The 21,543-nt window shown below is 50.0% G+C and overlaps 1 protein-coding gene across 2 annotated transcripts in view; it reads left to right on the forward strand.

Annotated features, from left to right (window-relative positions):
• The window catches only part of KIF14 (kinesin family member 14), a 49,423-nt gene extending 30,590 nt beyond the window's left edge, over window positions 1-18,833 (forward strand). For both annotated transcript variants that reach the window (XM_086343157.1, XM_086343158.1), the window contains exons 16-30: window positions 48-208; window positions 459-606; window positions 1,238-1,390; window positions 2,737-2,863; window positions 4,539-4,632; window positions 5,147-5,279; window positions 6,436-6,536; window positions 8,367-8,461; window positions 11,419-11,643; window positions 11,814-11,995; window positions 13,771-13,929; window positions 14,598-14,720; window positions 15,632-15,706; window positions 16,445-16,583; window positions 16,929-18,833. In XM_086343157.1, coding sequence (XP_086199283.1) covers window positions 48-208; window positions 459-606; window positions 1,238-1,390; window positions 2,737-2,863; window positions 4,539-4,632; window positions 5,147-5,279; window positions 6,436-6,536; window positions 8,367-8,461; window positions 11,419-11,643; window positions 11,814-11,995; window positions 13,771-13,929; window positions 14,598-14,720; window positions 15,632-15,706; window positions 16,445-16,583; window positions 16,929-17,320 — 2,307 coding nt within the window. In that variant the 3' untranslated portion in view covers window positions 17,321-18,833. The remainder of the gene's footprint in view (window positions 1-47; window positions 209-458; window positions 607-1,237; window positions 1,391-2,736; window positions 2,864-4,538; window positions 4,633-5,146; window positions 5,280-6,435; window positions 6,537-8,366; window positions 8,462-11,418; window positions 11,644-11,813; window positions 11,996-13,770; window positions 13,930-14,597; window positions 14,721-15,631; window positions 15,707-16,444; window positions 16,584-16,928) is intronic.
• The last annotated feature ends 2,710 nt before the right edge of the window (window positions 18,834-21,543 follow it).

Genomic DNA, 21,543 nt, shown 5'->3' on the forward strand with positions numbered 1-21,543 from the left:
TTTTGGTTTGGACTCACCTCCAGTGGTCAATTTTTTGTGTGCCTTAGGGTGATCGGGTGATTCTTGGTGGCGATCATTATTTTAGATTTAATCACCCAATGGAAGTCCAGAAAGGGGAGCAGCCACCCAGCAGAGAGAATCCTGTGAGCAAGCGCCCAGAAGACTTTGAGTCGGCCAAAAACGACTTGCTGACGGCCCAGAGGTTACAGTGAGTACTCGTGTGTGTAGAGCGGAGTGGCCTAGAAATAAGCGAATTTTCATCCTTTTATATTTTCTCTTTTATATTTTGTGTAAACAGTTCTCGAGCTAATAAACATTTAAGAATGCTTTTGAGAGAAAGTCCGAAATTTAAGTTCTGAGGTTTGAACTTTGGTTTAACTGAAAACATGTTAATCAGTTGAGAGCTCCTCTGGTGTGAAGGCTGACGGCACACGCTGTGACTGTTCGCTGCCTTGCAGGCTTGAGGCAGAAATAAAGGAGGCGCAGGTGAGAGCCAAGGAAGAAATGATGCAAGGAATCCAGATCGTGAAAGAGATGGCCCAGCAAGAGCTCTCGTCTCAAAAAGCTGCGTACGAGAGCAAGATCAAAGTGCTGGAGGCGGAGCTGGTAGGAGGCCGAGCTGTCTTCCTTCCCTGTCAGGGCGTCCCGAGTGAACTTAGGATTCTAGGTGGGCCTGGGGCGTCCTGGGGGAAACGCGGGCTTTCGGGGAAGGGGAGGTACCAAGGGGCTCCATCCCCTCCTCGGGCCTCGGCTCTCCTGTCTGCTGGACATCAGCTTCCCTGAACCGTCCAGGGGCCAGCGGTCGGGAGGGTGGGCGAGTGGTGTGGTTCTTTCCAGTCGGTCAGTCAACCTAGACGAGGTGGAGACGCTCCAGGGCCCCTTTTCCATCCCTGAGTCAATTTCTTGTGCATTGATTTTAAAAATGGAACTTTTGTACTTTTTTGATGTTTTTCAAGAATTGTTCTACATTTTTGCCCTATTTGTGTGTTAGTCGCTCAGTCGTGTCCGACTCTTTGCAACCCCGTGGGCTTTAGTCCACCAGGCTTCTCTGTCCGTGGAATTCTCCAGGCAAGAATACTGGAGTGGGTTTCCATTTCCTTCTCCAGGGGCTCTTCCTGACCTGGGGATTGAACCCTGGTCTCCTGCATTGCAGGCAGACTCTTTACTGACTGATCTTGTTTTTGAAGAATTGCTCTGTATTTTTGCCCTATTTACTTTTTACTGTTGTTGCTTAAAGAAAGAAGAATCTCAAAGGAAGAAGATCCAGGAAATAAATAACCAAAAGGCGAATCACAAAATTGAGGAACTGGAAAAAGCGAAGCAGCGCTTTGAGCAGGAAATTCACGTCAACAGAAAGCGGCTGGAAATGGAGGCCCTGGCGACAAAGCAGGTGACTTCATCATGCAGCTAGTGTGACTGGAGGGAAAGCTGGATTTTTAAAAAAGTATTTATTTGTCCATTTGTTTATTTTTGGCTGTGCTGCATCTCCACTGCAGCGAGAGGGGCTAATCTCTGGGTGAGGAGTGCGGGCTTCTCATTGCAGGGGCTTCTCGTTGCAGAGCGTGGAATCTAGGGGTGCGGGCTCAGTAGTGGTGGCGTCGGGCCCAGCTGCCCCGCAGTACGTAGGGTCTTCCCAGACCAGGGATGGAACCCGTGTCCCCTGCACTGGCTGGTGGATTGCTAACCCGTGGACCGCCAGGGAAGTCCCTGGATTTTGTTTTAAAGAACTTAGGCTCTGTTGAGGGCTATGGCCAGCTCCAGGTCTGAGGGTGAGCGGGGTCTCCCTTGAAGTGTCCCTTTTCCCCCAGCATCACACCGTCACACGGATGCTGAGGGACGCTACGGCACAGGGCAGAAGGCGCGGCTCACTCCTGTACTGGTTGCGTCCCGGCACCAGGACAGGAGGAGCAGCGGGCAGCCCTGGGGCACCAGCGTCCCTTGTCTCTCTCAGGGCGGAGGCATCTTCCGGGCGGTGCCCTCCAGGTGCTGGACCAGGGGCCCAGCGTCGCCTGGGGGACGTGAGATTCCGGTGCCTCCAGCACTGCTGGGTCAGGGCTCCGAGGGGGGCCCTGAATCCCTCGTGAGCGGCCCCGGAGCAGGCACCGCTGATCCTGGAGGGAGAGCCCCTGCTCTCATCTCCGCTTCGACTTCTTGTGCCTTCAAGTTTGATTCTCAAGCAGCAGCTTTGTTTGTTTTCTTTCTGAGTTTATAGTGGAGGTGGGGGTAGAGAGGGATACCGTCAGTAACCTAAAAATACCCCTACCAGAGCTTGGTGAGAACATGTGTATTAGCAGATCTAGAACTGGAGTGGCCAGTGAACCACCGCAGAGAGTTTTAAGAACAGTTTACATCTTGAAAACAATTACCAGTAGACTATTAGATAGCTTATTGGTGTCAAACGAGGTTTTTAGGTGTTGTTTTCATTTAACTGTTTAATTTAGTCAACAGTTGTTCTTGAGTGTGGGCTTTTTTGAGTAGTTTTTTCTCTGAAGATTTTTATACTCCTATCAATGGGAAGAAAAAGGTTATGTCATCAGAAATTCCTCCTGATTTTGTGGAGGAAAAAAATTGTTTTCTAAAGATACTGTATAAGTCGTTTTTTAAAGCCTTTCCTGCTTAATAAAGTGCGTCCTGTGGAACAAGAATTATGTCGTGTGCTGGCGTTACCAATCTGGTTCACAATTCCTCTCTTTGCATGCTCTCGTGTGTGGCTCCACGTGAATGAATGTCACCCAGGCTTTAGAAGACCACAGGATTCGCCACGCAAAAATTCTGGAAGCTCTAGAAACAGAGAAGCAGAGGATTGCTCAGGAAGTGCAGAGTCTACAGCAGAGTCAGAGCCACAGGGGCAAAGCCTTCACAGGTGAGTGGAGACCTTAGCAGGCACTCTAAACGTGCACTGTTTCATACAGCTACTAAGACGTTAGCTATCCTTGCATATTCAAATGTTTTATTCTATGTGTTAATGGACTTCTCTGGGTCTAGATAAATTTGTATGAGCTATTATTTTTAGAATATTTACTTATAGGATCAAATAGTAAACAGAATTCTAAGTATTATTTTCATGTGTATCATGTTTTATAAAATGTCTTAATCTAATTCTGAATTCTTATTTTATAAGAATTATCTAAGTTGTGTGTAATCATTGCACACATCACTTTCTTTCTTACTTGGAAGTATTTTTTTTGTACATTTCTACATTCCTCTGTAGAACACAGCATGTTTTCAATGTAAGTTGATTTTTTTTAATTACAGAAAATCTCAAATAAACTGTGAAAGCCCAGAAATTGCTTCAGTGAACCCTTACATACTTTTCGCCATCCTCAGCAGTTCCCCACGCAAGTGCAGTTTTGTTCCAGCCCCTGCTCAGTCTGCTGCCTCCGTGGAGCGTTCTGAAGCAAAAACCCAAACAGCCTATCACTTGATCTGCAAATACGTTCCCATGTGTCTCCAAGTGAGAGAAGGCCTCTTTTCTCTGTCACTCTCTGAAGCTTAACTCTGACGTTGTTCTCACGACTAAAACATTAGTATTAGTTTCTTATACTCACTAGAGATCTAGTCCATATTCAACTTTCCTGGGTTATTTCGTAATTTTTAAGATACATTTGTTTGCGTCGTTTGGATCCGCGTACAAACGTGGTCCACGCCTTGCCCGCTCGCTCCGCCCCTTGTGACTTGTGGCCGGGAGCGTCCAGGGGGTGTTCCTGGAGGGCTTTGCTTCCAGGCCTGTGGCGGCCCCCAGGCTGCCGTGCAGCGGGTTCGCGCAGGGCGTCGGCCAGGCTCTGTCTTTCAGGAGGCAGACCTGGTAGTGGTGCCAGGCACTCCCCACAGCGTTTATGTCAAATTACTCTGCAGGGATGCTCCTTATGTTTCTTGCAAGAGATAAGAACATTTTGTTAATTCATCTTTTTGTTGCTCTTAGGTCCTAAAATAGTGCCTTGCCACGAATACTTGATTTTTTTTTTAATTCACCTGAATAATGAACTTTATTCTTTGAAAAAAATGCTTCTAATGGAATACTGGTTATAAGTTTGACTGAACAACATAGAGAGTGTCTGTGATAAAATCGTAAATCTGAATTAGGAACATGGAATTGTGGACTAAAATTGTTTTTGTTTCCTGATGTATTTCTATCTCTGTCTATATCTATCTATATACTTTTAAAATTTCAGGCAAAATATAAAAGGATTGTGGTTCTATGTAAGTTAAAGCTGTAGTATCCTTCATCTAATGCTTTAACGTAGTCATTAGGAAAAAGAGAAGATCTGTAGAAATGGTGGAGGAAAAGCAGCATCTTTGGCATTTCCTGTCTGTAAACTCTACTTTTCTTCCCTGCGTCCGCGGGTGAGAGATCTCGTTTTGGGTGAAGAGTGTTTTTTCTCGCTGTGAGGGTTGTAGAAAAGTCCCCGAGTTAGCGCCCTGCCCGTCTCTGATGCACAGTTGACGCCGTTCGTGCGAAGCCGGGTTTCAGGAGCTGTGCCCGGGGCTGTGTCGGTGCTCATACCCTGTTCTCAACCTCCTCTCTTGCCTCCTGCCAGTGCAGCCCAGTTGGAGCTCCATGAAGCTGTCCGTCATGATTCAGGAAGCCAATGCCATCAGCAGCAGGCTAAACAGGAATTATGTTTTTGGCAGGTGAGCAGTTATCTTGTTAGTAAACTCATTCTTTGTTTTGAACTAGTTGCCCTCTGTGTGATTTTGTTGTTGCTGCTGAGTTTCTTTAGTGCTCTACGTGCCCGGCTAGGAGTGAGCAGGTGTCAGGATCCCCAGGGGGCACTTCAGACTCCCCTTTCAGAGGTCATTCTGGAGTGAATAAGGCTTTTAAAAATATTTTATAAACAGATTAATTTTAGCTGGTTTAGGAATTTATTAATTTTCTTTTGAGTTGAGAATTTATTAGTATTCCACATTTTAAAAGAAATGTGCAATATTGAATTTTTAATTAAAAAAGTTATTATGTAAGAAGTTATTTTAGTATGTAGTATATCCTAGACCTGATTATAACTAGAACAGAAGTACTTAACTCTGGAGAGACTTAATTGGTGGACTGAGTTTTATGGGAGTTGTTCTGTTTTCAGAATCTCTTGGTTATGTGTATTTGTTATGTGTATTTTAGGAGAAGCATTTTTTCCTTTGGTTTCTCTTTCAGACATGTGGTGTCAGATAAAGGAAGCAGTTCTGATACTTGTATTCGGGTCCGTAATCTGCAGCTTGGGGTCTCAACTGTCTGGAGTCTGGAAAAGTTTGAGTCTAAGCTTGCGGCAATGAAGGAACTGTATGAGGTTTGCAGTATCATCAAAATCTCTATAAACTTTCGAAATGAAAAATACAAAACTGACATGTTCTCATTAAGGAAAATTTGACAAATATTAATAGAAGGCTATCCACATTAGCCAAACCAACCAGTATTAACAATGTGTATGTTTACTTTTGCCTGTAGAAGGGGTTTGGGGGGTTTTAATATATTTATAGCTGTGTGAGGCGCGCTTCCCTGGTGGCTAAGACGATGAAGAACCTGCCTACAATTCAGGAGACCTGGGTTTGACCCCTGGGTTGGGAAGATCCCCTGGAGAAGGAAACGGCAACCCTCTCCAGTATTCTTGGCTGAAAAGTCCCATGGACAGAGGAGCCTGGTGGGCTGCAGTCCATGGGGTCTCAAAAAGAATCAGACAGGACGTAGTGACTAACACTTTCACTTTCATAGCTGTGTGGAGAAGTTTAGTACTAAATCTGTTCAGGTATAGCAGCGTGATCTTTAAATTTTAGGCGTGAGTCGAAGGGGAGGAGGGTGTGACGGACGTGGCGCGGGGCAGCGCTGGGCCCTCTTGGCGCTGGTGACGCCTGTGTTCCCAGCTGACTGCTGTGCCCTCGGGGGCTTCGGCGGTTTGCTGCTGGAAAACTCACAGCTCTGCACGTTGGTTTCTAATGTCTTATTTCCTTGTCTTCCATTTTCTGACACTGTACCAAAAAATACAAACTTTTTATTCTGTTTTTCTCACCGACAAATTGCCCGCCAGGAATATTGCCATTTACCAGTGTCCCTGGTTTAACTTATATTTTCATAACTAGTGACTGAGGATTTGTTTGCTTATTGGTAAAGGGTGTGTTTGTGTCCTCTGAATTTTTTGGCAAGTGAAGTGTGAGTACTGAGCTAACATCTGTAAGCTTTCTTGACATATTTTGATAATAAACCTTGATTTAAAAAAAAATAACCTTTATTTTATATTTATCATATACATTTCCCCCCTGGCTATGTTGACATCTCCAGGGTTTCATTTTGTTGTGCAGGCATTTTTAATTTGGCTCATTTGAACCTATTAATCTGCAGATCTTACTGAAAAAGCATCCACTTCTCTGCATTTTTGCTTTGATAAATGCAGTGAAGTATTTAAACCTTTTCCCCCTTTGTAACTGAAAATTCTGTATTTATTTCCTTAGAGCCATGGGAGTAGCCAGGGTGAAGATGTCTTTTGTGACCCTGAAGATGAGTGGGAACCCGACATCACCAATGTTCCTGTTTCTTCCTTTTCCAGGAGGAGGTGAGGGTGCGGGCGCTGCTGGCTCTCTTGTCCTGGGTGTAGACGTGCACCACTCCCTGTCCACAAGAACTGTGCTGTCACCGCGGTATCTGTGGAGGAAAGCCCGTGTGTTAGTGATCAGATTACAGCCGTTAGGGCATTAGATTGCTTATGTTCAGTTAGTATATGAAGGAAAAGTCCTCAGTATTTCACCATAGAAGTTTTAAGAGCAACTTGGACTAGCATAAATCCAATTTCCTATAAAAGCGAGCAGTGTTTATTACTTTAAGTCACCCTTTCTCAGAAGCCTGGCGTACTCTGTGATATTTTATCGTGGTTTGCGGAGCGTGAGATGCAGTCAGGTTAGTGTGAGCACCTCTGCACTCAGTCGTGGTGACCGAGGACCTCCGTGCGTGACAAGTGCCGCTTATTAACTGAGGCAGACAAGACGCACGGCTGCCCCTCTTTCCCTGACCCTTGGGCTACAGAGGCGAACGTGCCCTGGACGGGGCCTTCGCCCCGGGGCCCAGCCCCCAGCGTGGTTGGAACCAGGACTGCGGCTGCTGGGTCTGGGGGTGCCAGAGAAAGGCCCAGTGCTCCCTGTCCTCCAGGGCCGGCGGGAGGAGAGCAGGGGCAGGGCCGGTGACGAGGGCCCAGCCTGGACCTGAGGGAGGGCAGGCTTCACACACATCTTAGAGGCCGGACCCCGGGCCTGGGCATGGGTGACGAGGATGCGGCCAGGGGACGGGCAGGGGAGCAGGGTGCCCTGAGGTGGGGCTGGTGTGGACGCGGTGAGGCTGAGGTTCCCGGATGGGGGGCTCCTGCGGTCTAAGGCTTCAAGGAGGAGATGGGGAGCTTTCAGGATGTGGAGGTCACAGCGGTTCATCCACCGGAAGCATGGTCACCGGGGAGCGTGTGTCGAATGTCTGCTGAGCAGCAAAGGCCCTCCTTAGCCCCAGTTCACAGATGAAGTCACTGAGGATTTAAAGAGATGAGAACCTTATCCAAAGCCCCTCAGCTGCTAAGGGAAGGGCTGGTCCTCAAGCCCAGGTCTGAGCGACGCCCGAGCCCCCGACTGCGACTGTATCACAGCCTCTCTGTCGCAGAGAGCAGTGTCCTTCTGGGTAACATTCTTTTTCACTTCGTTGCCTTCAGCCGCAGCTCAGAATCCATCTGGGCCCAGCCTCCTCGCGAGCCTCCCTCTCTCCCTGCAACCCGCCTGCCTCCCCGTGTGGCTGACCCCCGCTCTGGGGGTGGGGGGCCTCCGGGCTCTGGGGCTGCGTCCTTCCCCAGAGTCTCCGTAGGCCGCCCCCCACCCCTCCAGTACTTTCACAGCTGAGTGTAGTTACTTGCCTAACTTCTCGCTCTTCCTATGGCCCTTAAGCTCAGTGAGCCCAGAAGCTCACCGATGTGCTTCAACCACAGTGTCCAGAGCCTGAGACTAATGGGATGTTTGACCTTGAAGGACACGGGTTTCCAATAGGAAACCCTACAGGCCTGGCGTTGGTTGGGCCCACAGATGTGGAGGAACCTCACACACCAGGGCTGACTGTGAGGTACACGCGGGCTTTCGACCGTGCCCAGGGGGTGTGACCTCTGTCTTATTCAAGGGTCAGCTGCATTCTATAGATGTTTATTCTGCTCAGTGAAGTGGGGGTTAGAATGCTACCTAGAGATAGTCAAATTCTTATTCAGTGGACCAACTTCACTTAGCCCTTGGTGAAGATGTCTCCACGGGAAGCACACTCATGGATATCCGTTTTCTTTAGGATATTTGACAGCAAGCGTTCTAGTGTTATTGCGCGTGGCGTATGAATGTAGCTGCTAACCTGCTGGGGTCTGTTGTTGCAGGAGCAGGAGTCTGATGAACAACAGGAGGGTTTCCGGCTGTCTACACGACATCGAGGCCCACGCGGGCCAGGACCTGCGTTCTTCAGGCTCCGCAGGTCCTTTTTCCATTGGGTTCTATCGTTTACCAAGAGCAGCTCCAGGGCTTGTCTCTGCCACCGTCCCTCTTCCTGTCCTTGTGCGAATCCTCTCGTCTCCTGGGAGCTCCCGCCGCCTCTGTAAACAGGAGGGCGCGCCGGAGGCCCTCCCGCTTCTGAAGCTCTGCGCTCTGTGGTGTATTTCCAAGTGTTAACTGAGTGACTGGATCAGATGGGGAAGACGTGTGTGTGTTCACAAACGTATGAGGATACTGTTTTCTTCCAACTGGAAAGAGGCCAAGTGTGGAAGATGGTGTGTTACAGGATGTCACTTGTGTGAGGAGGAGGAGAGCTGCACACACGTACTTGCTCGTGAACAAGGTCTCCGGGAGAGCTGCCCTCGGCCAGAAAGCACTGCTCGTCTGGCGTGACGCAGGACAGGGCCAGGGTGTCCTCGGCACAACACTCCCTCGTGTCCTTCGGGATTTCGTGTAACACACACATATCATCTGTCACAAAATTACTTCCAGTTTTAATGGTTTAAAAGAAAAAGTTATAGAACTTTTTCTCCTGAATAATTATTTTATGCCAATATTGACTATAATATTAGTTTTCATAAGAAGGGGGGGATACACTTTATATGTGTAAGTACCTCTAATAATTAAAGTCACTACTTGGTAGCAACAAACTACTACGTGGAGACAGAAAAGAACCCCACCCGGGTGAGCCCGAAAGCGCCACGTGAGGTGTGGGCGCGAAAGTCGCTCGGTCGTGTGCAGGCCACAGTACTGGAGTGGGTAGCCTTTCCCTTCTCCAGGGGAATCTTCCCAACCCAGGGATCCCAGCCAGGTCTCCCGCGTTGCAGGCAGATTCTTCACCAGCTGAGCCATGCTCCATGTGAAGTATCAGAAACTATATAATAAAGAGTACATCCCATATGATTCTGTTTATGGGAAGTTCAAAGATAGGGGAAATTGAGCTGCAGTGACAAGACAGAGGAGTGGGTCACAAGGGCGCCTGTCAGAGGGGCGACGGGCTGGCGGTGTGCGCCCCCCAGTGGCAGTCAGGGGAGTGATGGGCTGGCGGTGTGCGCCCCCCAGTGGCAGTCAGAGGGGCGATGCGCTGGCGGTGTGTGCCCCCCAGTGGCAGTCAGAGGAGTGATGGGCTGGCGGTGTGCGCCCCCCAGTGGCAGTCAGGGGAGCGATGGGCTGGCGGTGTGCGCCCCCCAGTGGCAGTCAGGGGAGCGATGGGCTGGCGGTGTGCGCCCCCCAGTGGCAGTCAGAGGGGCGATGCGCTGGCGGTGTGCGCCCCCCAGTGGCAGTTACGTGGTGTGCACGTGTGTAAAAACGCTGTACACTCAAGATGCGAACGCTACAGAGTGTTACCTGTACCCTAGTAAACTGAGTTTAAAAATTGCTACGTAATGTAATAATCTATAACGATATCAGTGGGATATGATTAGCCATGAAAGAAATTATCTCATCTTGACTATAAAAGACACTAGAGGTTTTTTTTAATCATAAACTTATCTTTTAGGAAGACATTTATTATCCTACTGCTTGTTTAATGTAAGTCAAAGCAAAATAAGCCATAGACTTTTTGTTTACCAGCAAAATAAAAGGCTGTGTATCTGTGGTAGCAACTTATTTATCCAGTACTACTTAAGAGTAAGATGTTTTATAAGCGTACCTTTTCCAGATAACTGAACGTATCTCTTCTTGGATCTTTTTTTTAAATTGAAGAATAGTTGATTTACAGTGTTGCGTTAGTTTCAGCCACTCAAGGGTCATTTTGAAGTGCCCTTTAAAAAAATTAAGATGTAAGGGGAAGTCAGACGTAAGAGGTCTTTGCCTATTTGCAGTTTTCCGAGAGGGAGATAGAAGCCCACCTGTGTGTTTAGTGTGACCCCGCCTGGGTGGTCGAGCAGTGGGAGCAGGACCAGGCCTGCCGGGGGCTAGTGGGGGCGGCACCTCCTGACTGTAGAGAGTCAGCACGTGTCTGAACTTCTCACCTGAGGGGCTGTGTTCTGAAACTAGACTTGCACAGATCTTTGTGACAGGCTGCAGCTGGACTTGATGCATTCAGACAGGTGTCTCATGAAGCAGGTGGTGGGAGGTCACTGTCGTTGCGAAGTTGATTGTCGTCACCCGCAGTGACAGCTTCAGGCACGGCCGTGCTTCTGTTTTCTCCGCCCACATCGAGCTCTTGTTTTGCCTCTCCACTCAGTAGTCCCCGCCCAGGGCTTGCATGTACTTTCTTTTGTAGTTTGCTGTTTCTAGTCGCCTGTGGATTGGACCAGAAGACCAACTGTGTACGTTAAATGAGAGCCCTGCTCAGGGGCCGGTGTTCTGGGTGCAGTTATTTCCAGAGGTGCCGATGGGCTCTTTCACACTTTCTGTCTGCCTCTGGTTTGGACGGTGCTTAGAACGTTGTTCTGAGAGGCTGGCTCCCTAGAACGTGACACACTGACTGTGGACACTTGTTGGGCTTTCTCCTCTTCCGGTCGTAGGACAGCTGAAGCAGGAGGTGTTATAGGAGGAGCTACCGGGACCCTCCTTCCGTTGTTTGCTCTACAACTGCCTGCTTTTCCAGCGTGTGGTTTATTCCTTATGTTTATTGTGTTCATGTTATTTTGCCTTATGCAGCTACCATTGTTTTCACCAATTCACACTTCCTTAGGTGTTGCCAATAAGTAAATTAAGAAGGAGATGCAATCAGTGGTTACGTGGGATCTCTGGTTTCCCTGTTATCTGGTTCCGTAGCTGCTGGGCTGTGGGTGGGTGGATGCTGTTGAGAAGCTGGTGGAGTCTCTCTGCGGGGCTGTTTTCCCCTTGCGTAGAGGAAGGAGGGTGTCTTGAAATGGGAGTGGCCTGCTTGGAATGTGTGCCTGGCGTGCAGTGGCTGCACTGATGCTGTGTGTGTTTGCAAGCGTTGTCCCTGGAAACGAGCCTTATGATGGCTGTTTTCTGTCGACACAGGCTTAGTGGGGAAATCCAGCCCTGTTTACCTGGACTCAGCGGAACCCTTCCTTCCTGGCATTTGCAAAGAGTTGATCAGCTCGTCGTTAGAGCTTCTTGGACAGAGTGATGATGAAGAAGGCACCGTGGCAGACAGCCTGATGAGTAATTTCCTCAGAATCCACGACGGGGTACTGGCCGTGTCCAGAGCCCACGAAGAGCAGGACGAGGACAGTCAGTGTAACCGTAAGCGTCCGCACCGACCCGCCCGTGGGGACCGCTGTGTCCTGCGCATCCTCGGTGGCATGGTCACCTCTGCCGTGTATTGTCTGACGCTCGTGTTTGCGTGGCGAGCGTCTGTGAGCTCTTTTACTGGGAGGTCGTTTCTGCTCATCACTTTTCTTCTTCTTTCCAAGTGTTCGCTGACCGAGCAAACCAGTCGCTCACAGTCCAGGTGGCAAGCGCGTTCCAGCAGCTCACGGTGCTGACGGCACCCTGGGTGAGCGGTGTCCTCCTGGAGGCTGGCCGGGCGGCCCTGCTGGCCGAGCTGCGGCAGGAAGTGAGGACGCTGGGGGGCCGCTTGCAGCTGTTTCTGCAGGTAACGGGGCCGTGGGTCCCCCTTAGGACTCCTCTGCTCAGCAGGTGTTTGTCGACTTCCTCCTGTTTGTGCTTCGCCCAGACCCAGACCTCTAGGGTTTTCAGAAGCGCTTTCTGTGTGAGATCACGAGACTGGGTGTTTAATAATGGACTTAATGAACCAGGACTTCCAGGGGTTTCTGTGGGCCAGGCTGTGGCAGTGCTGTGTAGTTTATGAATATTAACTCCTCTAGTTTTCGCTGCAGCCCCAGACGTGCGCACTGGTTTGTCTCCTCTATAAGGAAGGGAAGGCCAGGGAGGATGAGTCCACTGTTCACCACTGGTAGGCCATAGCCTTGAGTGCAGAGTGCTCCTGACCCCCAGGCCGCAGCGGGGCTGGGAAAGGGGGTGGGGCCTCGCTCTGGGACTGGGGAGGGGCGGGGCCTCACTCTGGCGCTGGGGGAGGGGTGGGGCCTCCCTCTGGTCAAAGGTGGTGAGTTGGTCACAAGCCTGCTGACCTGATCCAGGGCAAAGAGTATTTCTGTTGCCTCTTCCCTTAGATGAGGTTTGGCTGTAGGAAGATGTAAGATAGAAGCTTCTTTTCTCTCATAACATCTGGAGGTGGGCTTGGCTGCCCCACTTCCTTCAGTGCAGCCTGTGGCTGGCCTGAGCTCCATGTCCACCCTGTGGCAGGGCCCCGGGCTCTGTGTCCACCCCATGGCAGGGCCCCAGGGGAGGTCAGTGCATGGGATGGGAGACGGAACAAAGAAGGTCGGGGCCTTGGGGGTCTTCATTCAAGGAGGTTTCTGGAAATGGTCATGTGACATTTCTTTTCACACATCTTTGGCCAGAGCGTCATCACATGTAGGGCCGGGGTCCCTGGGACCTGCGTTTTTATTCCAGCAGCCATGTTCCCAGTGAGGATGGAGGAGGGCAAGTGGGAGCAGAGGCCCTGAGTCTGCCGATGCCCAGACCTCTGCCGAGAGAGGCCTGCACATCCCAGGGGCCAAAGCGGAAACCTTGAGAGACAGTGAAGCTTCTGGATGTTGGCCAGACCCTCTGGTGCCTCCCAGGTCTCCCCAGTCCTCTCATCTAGTGGACACTTTGTCATGTCAGGTGCCTCCTGCGAGGGACTCTACCGCACTGACTGTAGGGTATGGAGTTAGAGACGGCAAGATTCAGAAAAAGAACGAGACCCGCACTTTACAGGAACAGATGACCTTTAATGAAGCGAGAAGGGGCAGCAGTCAGATTAGTGAGCTGTTGCACTAACCCAAGGAGAGTAGGTACATATAGGCGTATATGTGGAAAGCTACCGTCTTAAGGAGGCTTGTTCCTCTCCAAGGTTGTTTGGAGTAGTTACCTCTTAAACGGCTGGGGCAAGGAATTTTGGAGATCGGCCAGAGGCTGGACCAGCTGGGAGCTGGGCGTAATCAACCTTAATGTCCATTTTTTTTTTTCTTTGGGTGACAGAGTTCTTTGTTTTCCATAGAATGGTGGGGAGGACCTGGAGGGGAGTTTTAACTCCAGGCTGTTTTGAGCCATGTAACTTTCCTTCACTGATCTGGAATCCGCACACCTCGCTGCGGCCTGCTCGTCTGTTGGTGTCCTCCTGTGTCCCTGTGTCCTCCTCATGCCCTCACTGTCAGAGGCTGCTGGGCTGCACGCTGTCTGGCTCTGATCGGACTCTTGTGAAGCACGGCTGCTGTAGGAGTGGGCGCAGAACCACATCTTCTTGTTCTTCCCTCCCCTGGTCATCTCAGGTACCTGACACCTTGGGCCATTTTTGTCTTACAGGGATGCTCTTCAGATATTTCACCGATGGTCAAAGAGGCTCAAAAGCAAGTGATCCAAACCGTACACCGAGCCGTTGCGTGCGTGGGGCGGTCAGTGGCTCTTAGCGGGGACCGGCTGCACTTCCTGGAGAGCAGTGCTCACGGGGCCGCTGGCCTGCAGGTAATGGGCCGTGCTCGCTCATGCTGACAGCCTTCATCTCAGGGAGCAGCAGCGTTTCCTGTCAAGGGGCCACGAAGCAGGAGAAATGTTTACTTTTCAGAGCTGCTCGTACCTTACTAGTTTAGCAGAAGATGAAAGCTGTTACAGTCTGAGTGGATAAATGTACCCGTTGATTTGGGATCCTGCCCGTACCTTCTGGGTCTTTGGCTTGATGGTACCCGTCTGCTCTGAAGGGTGGGTGCTCAGCCAGCCAACACGGAGAGTGTATTCATAACTACATTGGCGTGTGATTCTAGAAAATGTGTGTTTGCTTTAATTATTCATGCTACTGAAAACACAGTGTTATATTAAGATGTTTGTTCTAGCCACATGGTATCCTATTTAAGATGACAAACACCCTCTGCAGTATATGTAGAATACAAAAGTGTTTTTTTTTTCTTTACATACTGTTAGGTCTTATTCTAGCTTTAGTTGAATTAATAAACTAGGAATGTGTTCAGTTCAGTCGCTCAGTCATGTCCAACTCTTTGCAACCCCGTGAATTGCAGCACGCCAGGCCTCCCTGTCTACAGTCCTAAAATAAGCAGAATATTTAACTTAATTATTTGGTAACTTAAAATATATATAGAAATTGAATTTGCCAGTTAATGCTTAAAAACTTTTTCTAGGATGATTTTGTGGGTGCCGTTTGTGATGGTGTGGACCTGGGAATAAAGAGTCTTCTCAATTCTGGGATAGAAAAAGCAAAAGAGCTCGAGCATGAACTCCTAAGACAGAGTCCCCAGGCTGAGGTAAGACAAAAAGAGGAGCGTCCTGGATAGAACCAGAGGGTAGGTCAAGTTGGTTTCTAAAAATAGTTTAGCTCAGTGAATGAGGTCTTTATAAATTTATGTATTTTAGTTGGGTTATTTTTTATTGAAAAGGCTGTTGGCATCATCTCTCCTGGTGATTTTCTCAATTTTACACCTGAGTCATGGCAGCCCCTCTCGAGGGTAACATTGTGGGTCCTGCCCGGGCCGGTGGTTGCCAGAGAGATTCAGCCTGCAGATGAATCCGAGAGGACGGAGTGTGTCAGTGACCCCTAGTGGCCACTTGCCGCCTCTCTTTTTCCTCCTTCAATTAGGGCTCTGCTTTTCCACTTGAGAATGGGAACTACTGTTTATTTAGTTTTGTTCTTATAATTTCTTTTTTTTATATAGTTTTATTTATTTTTGGGTCTTTGTTGCTGCGTGGGCTTTCTCTAGTTGCAAAGAATGGGGGCTACTCTTCGTTGCCACGCATGGCTTCTGGTTGCAGAGCACAGGGTCTGGGTGAGTGGGCTTCAGCAGCTGCGGCTCCCAGGTGCTGGAGCCGGGGCTCAGCAGCTGCAGCACACGAGCCTAGTTGCTCCGCAGCATGTGGGATCCTCCCGGACCAGGGATCGAACCGGTGTCCCCTGCATTGCAAGGTGGACGCTTAACCACTGGACCAGGAAGACTCAGGTATCCACATTTAATGTGGGACCAGTGTGCAACTTATTTAGAAAGAAAATCCACTTCTGTGACTTGGACACTGGCTACTTACTTGTAGTCTCAGTAACTGAGCCCCAAGCTCGTGACTACTGGACAAAAACTCTTCTCCCTGGCAGATCCCATAGAATGCCAGGATTTTTATACTTCTAAACAGTTATTTGTATAATAAAATATTTTACCATTCTCTGTAGGTTACCAAACAGATGAAAGCTAATGCCCTGGGACTGATCGAATCCCTCGGAAACCTCTTCGCTGAATGGAAAACAGTAAGAGAAGCTCTTGTCTTGGTGTTTGGTTTTGTGGAGTGTATTTTTCATCTCACTGGGCTCTGGCGCGGATGTGCTTTGGTTTCTGTTGCTCGCCGGTGACTCCTCTCTGCCTGTTTACTGGAAGCAGGGGCAGGAGCTCTCAGGCATCTGCCTCTTGGTGTCTAACTTGTTAGGCTTAGTGATGGATGAAATCGTGTGCAGAAGCTGAGCGTATTAATGTGTCGTGCCTGTTTCTTTCTGTTGCTGTCAGCTTTTGCTTGAATAATCACCATAGGCTAAAAAATTATGTTTAATAATCAGTATGCACAAAGATTTTAAGATACAGGCAAATTAGACAAATTATTTTACTCATGTCACAGGTAAATAGAAAAATATGAACTAAGTATGGAATCAAAATTTCTATAGCTTGAAAATGTCTGTTAAAATAAGCAGGAGATATAAAGTTGAGCTCTTAAAAATTAAACAAATTTATCTTTTATGATATTGGGTAGTAAACGGAAGGTACTGTTGTTTTATTTCATTTTCATAAAATAGGAAATTGGACTTTATGTTTAAATTATTTAAAACTTTTTGTTTCTTTTGAATATAGTAATTGTTCATATCATATTTTGGTCTCGAAATTTAAACTCACTGTCATTTTGAAGGTAAAATTCTGGCAATTAAAATTATTTTGACTGAGCCTTTCCTCCATGTAACCTATTATATATTTTTTAAACTATGAACTTTTTTACGCAGAAAAGCTTCAGAACTCAAGTACAAGAAGAAAATTCTGAATATGAAGATTTGAGGAAGATGATCAATCTTGCCCAAGAATTCTTCAAGTTAAAATGTGGCTTAGAGCAAACTATTCAAATTATTATTTCTGCACTGAGAGGTATGTAGTACAAATGGAATATGCAGTTAATTAGGACTTGACAGTTTGAGGAATCTCAGGCATCTTCTCATTTCTGGTTTGATTCACTCACTGAGGCCTCATCAGTGCCCCTTGTTGGCATTAATGACCTGTAGGAACTAGTATGATTGAATTCCTACTTACCATCTGTGAGTTCCTCTGCCTAAACTACTAGATCCTGAAGAACAAGCTGCTTATCTGACAGATGCACTGAATGCCCTTACGTTGTCTGGAGTGTCCCAAGGGGTCACTTTGGCGTAGATGTCTCGGGTCACAGCCCCTGGAGAGGGATGGCGAGGTGACCATCTCTCCCCTCTCCTTGCACAGGGCACCGTGGGGACGTGGCCCTCCTCCAGGACTGTGTGCAGCGTCTCTGCAGCTCTGCCCGGGGTCTCCATGGCGACTGGGGCGGGTGCCCTGAGGACAGCAGAGCCCAAGCCGGCCACCGGGAGCTGGAGTCCTGTGCTACCTCACTGCTCTTGGGTTTTGAATTTGAAGAAGGACCTGGTTTGTGGGGGCCCTGGGAAACTTGCGATCAGGGTCCCAGAGCAGCAGGACAAGAGCAGCCCGGGTCGGACAGGCCCGGCCCCCAGAGGACCCGAGGAGTGCCCAAGCGGGTGTACGAGCTCCCGGGCCTGGCCCCGGGGGGCTCAGAGCAGGATGTGTTGCCCACCTGGGAGGGTGCCGGGGAGGGATCTCCTCCCGCCAGAGAGCAGTAAGCCTGCTCCAGAGCCGTCCAGTCTGTGGGCGGCCTCCTGTTGGGTGTGGACGCTGATTTCAGATGCCTGAGTGTGCAGCCGCAATTCCCTGCAGACAATGTAAGACAGGTACTGACCATGTCAGAGTTCTGTGGCAATCGGATAGAATTGGAATTCAAGACCAAGTGCGTGGTCCTTGTCCGTTGCCTGGAAATGTCGATGTTCATCTTTAACAGGAGTGTGCGGCCTCGGGCTGGCTCAATAGTCTATGTGTAATGGTTCTTATGGGGACTGTGGTGACAGAGAAGTTATTTCCTGTAAGTGGACACCTTCATGCCTGTATCTTCACTCCCTTGCAAATAGATAACTACCATGAGTTTTATGGTGAAGCTGCCATAGCAAGTCTAACCAGGGCAGCTTAACCTGCCTTGTTGAATCGACAGCCCTTTTCTTGGAAGATTAACTGGTTGCCATTTTGAATGGTGTGTTCAGGACACAGTTTCCTGTTTCTTTGCAAATTATGAGCAGCTTCCTAATATAGTATAATTTATATTAATAACCTGGTTTGCTGGCATGCCAGCTCACTTCTGTCTGCCAGGGGTTTCGTGTTAGGGGCTGTGTGAATGTAACTTCAAACCCACTGAATATTAATTCAACTATTGGATGGGGTTGGGGAATCAGAGGCCAGGTCTTCCCTTGATAACTCTTGTCTGATGAAGGCATAGGGAGTTTGTACATGATTCGATGAAAATTTAAGACCTTTATTATATCTCTGAACTTAAACTCTTTATTTACAATCAGGAAATAGAGGTAATATTGCACTTTGGGGCTCGTCCCTCAAGGAGATCGTTTGACATTTTCGGCTGCAGAAATGTGTGTAAATTGAAGAGGTACCCAGTGACCTGGCGGGAGTGAGGTCGAGCAGGTCTTGGGCAAGAATTATTTTGAGTAACCAGATTCCCCCTTGTCCCCTGCGTGTGCAGATGCGCTGTGTGCCCTGCACGGCTGTGGGAGTTGGTGCCAGGGGCAGACTTACTCACAGTGACTGGTTCTTATTTATGATGCCAATGAACCATGTGTTTTCAGGTGCTTTAAAACGGTGCAGTGTAAAAAGTGTGCTTTTGTTTTCTTTTTTCTTTTCTTTCTGGCATTTGAGCTTGTTTTCGCTCTGAGGGTCCATATGCGTTTGTCATAGTGCTCTGCCAAGTGGCTCTTTGCTGTCAGGTTTTAGGAAGAGCAGGTGTACAGGCAAGGACCTCTCCTGAAGGTTGTTCCTCTTGGAGGAACATCCTACAGTATTAGTGTGGTAGTTTTTAATCTTGATGTTCAGTATTTAATCCTTACTTTCTGTTTTCTAAACTCAGAACTTCATTGGTCAGAAACCTTTTAGTGTCTTCGTAAAATTTTGTATGTACATATATTTATACTCTGGATTGTTACACGATATTTAAACCAACTTTGGTAAGTATATTTTCTGTTGGAATCATGTACGCTGATGAGATGTGTTATAATAATTGGATGCCTGTGAAAAGTCGCTTCTGGGTCTGTGGTCTTGCTCCTGTCCATAATGTCGGTGTCCAGCTTTCCCGTTGCCAGTCATGAGACCCCGTCCTGTGCCCACCAGGTTGCCCTCGGGAAGGCCCCGCCTCGTGTGGACAGTCACTGTCAAGTGTCAGAGCCAGCCCCGCTCCACCGCCCTGCTCATCCTGGCCCACGAGCCAGACACTAGCCCTGCCGCCCGTCCTCCACAGAGACCCCACCTGCCCCTCCGCTGCGCTCCCTCGGGGCCCCCCGTCAGTCCCCATCACTCCCCGGCCCTCATCACTCCCGGGTCCCCGTCACTCCCAGGTCCGTGTCACTCCCGGGCCCCCGTCACTCCCGGGTCTGTGTCACTCCCGGGTCCCCATCACTCCCAGGCTCCTGCCCGCTCTGCCCCGCACCAGCCTCCAAGAGACTCTCCTAATCTCTGAGCTTATCTCCTGGCTCCTCCACTGAAGAACTGCCTCCAGAATGACGCCCAGTCACACGTGGCTCACTCCTGCCGTCAGCCTCACAGAGCTCAGTCTGAGCAGGCCGCGCGGGGCCCGTGCGCCTGGCCTGGGGTTGGTGACAGGAACTTCCCTCCTCCTCTGCAGCTTGTCCGGTCCTGCCCGGCCCTCAGATCTGGAAGTCTCTCCATCTTGTTCCCTGAGCGCTGGTGATGGGCGGGCCGGGCCTCGAGACGCCGGGAGACAGCGGCCTTGGGCCTTCGGGAGGGGACGGTGGGTCATTGCAGCGGTGAGGTGCAGTGGCCGGTGCCCGGACGGGCTGGGCCGCAGGCCGCCCACCCACAGGTTGAGACGTGTGAGGTCTGACCTGGGACACGGCGGGCTGTTGGCCCGGTCTGGGCGGAGCGAAAGCCCCTGCAGGAACTGCGTGAGCTTGACTGCGGAAGGCGGGGCCTGGGGGCGTGGCCAGGCAGGCCGGGGGGCGGGGCCTGGCAGGCCGGGGGGCGGGGCCTGGGGCTGGCGGCTCACGGGCCATCAGGACATCAGGAGAGACCTGGCTCCACAGCCTGGCCCTTGGGCGGTTAAGCCGGGAAAGGCTCTCAAACGTGGGCTCTAGGAGCATCCCTCCATGTGGGGGACAGGGCGTGGGGTGGGATGGCCGAGGGGTGGTCGGCAGAACGCCTGGGCCAGGGTCACTCACTGTCCAGCTGGACAGTGAATGAGTCCTAGAAATGGTCAGGGGGGCAAATGGACCGGATGTGGTGACCTCGTGAAGGGAGGAGTAGGGAACGGAGGGAGAAGACTGGAGTCCAGGTGTTGGGCCCAGGTGGCAGGTGGGGTGGGTACTGCTTCCTGGAGTAGGAGACAGTGAAGGGAGGTGGGCTTGCTCGTCCTGGCTGCCGTGACAGGTTCCCCACACCTCACGGCTGAAACAGAGGGCAGTTAGCGTCTCCCGGTCTCAGGCCACTCTGGGTACCGTCAGGAGAGCATCAGCTGTAAGGCACTCAGGGTTTAAATGTCTTCTCATTTTCTACCTGTACTTGGTGAGACATACTCCCTGGCAAGCTCAGTTTTCTTCAAATGGACTTTTTAATTGAAGCATGACAAATACATAAAATGCCCAGGTCATGTGTCCTGCAAGGATTTTCACCTTGTGAAGACATCAGTGTAGCCATGACCTAGATAAACAGAATACCAGAGACCTCCTGTCATTGCCCCCAAGAGGCGAGCACCACCCGACTTGTGACACTGCCCTTCATTGCGATGGTTTGACCTCATGCGGATGGAGCTGCACCTGTGAGCTCTTTAGAGTCTGGCTTCTGCTCGCTGTTACGTTTGTGACCGGCAGCTGGTCACTTCTTTTCACTGCTGTATAGTACTCCACCCTGTGCCCATATCACAGCTTCTACGTGTGTGGGTGAATTGACCACTCCCACCCTGGGTCCCATACCCTTGGGCCTGTAACCTTTCAATGCCTCCCCCTGAGGCCGGGTGCATTCCCTACCACAGCTGTGGTCGTCTGGCTGACTTTGGCCAAGAGGACAATGGCAGAAGTGATGTACAGCCTTGGGAAAGTGCTATGAAGGTGGGCTGGTTAGCTCGTACCGCCACCATCGCCCGGGGACCCGCACGTACAGGCTGCTTGTAGGAGGAGGATGAGAGGGGCTTGACAGAGGCTCTGACCCCGCCAGTCCAGACCACCTGGCGGAATATTACCAATTCATGACCTAAAACAAGTGCCCGCTGCTGCAGAGCCTGTGCACAGCTGGCTCCGTGTCCCACCGCGCCCCACAGCCCGTGCCCCGGGCAGGCGGCTTATCCCCAGCTTTGGTTATTATCATAATGACGACACGGACTTTCCTGAACCTGTTTGCTGGTGCACATATCTACAGCTCCCCAAATGGCCCAACATTTTAACGTTGAATAGAAGAAAGAGAATGCAATTTCCTTTAATAATTTTATTATAAAAATATACTGTATTCTCCAAAGTAAAAGTTAGGCCTTTGGTTTCATCCAAACCTCCAGGAAGATGCATGTTAATCGCAGACAGCCCGCCCTAAGGGCAGAGGTCGCTGGTTAAGCACTCTGTGCAGCTGCCCACTTGCCCGCAGACGGGAGGGGCTGGTGGGAGTGGGGTCCCGGGGATCCGCGTGGGGCTTCTCTCTGCCCCTACAGGCTGCACCAAGCCCACCTGGACTGGTGCTCCCGGTGGGTGTGCTCGTGGGGACCATCTGCCACCTGTGCATCCCCCAGCGG

Source organism: Bos grunniens, chromosome 16 (assembly GCF_055505025.1).
Source record: "Bos grunniens cultivar Pamir isolate PY7600 chromosome 16, Bosgru_T2T1.0, whole genome shotgun sequence".
Taxonomy (NCBI): domain Eukaryota; kingdom Metazoa; phylum Chordata; class Mammalia; order Artiodactyla; family Bovidae; genus Bos; species Bos grunniens.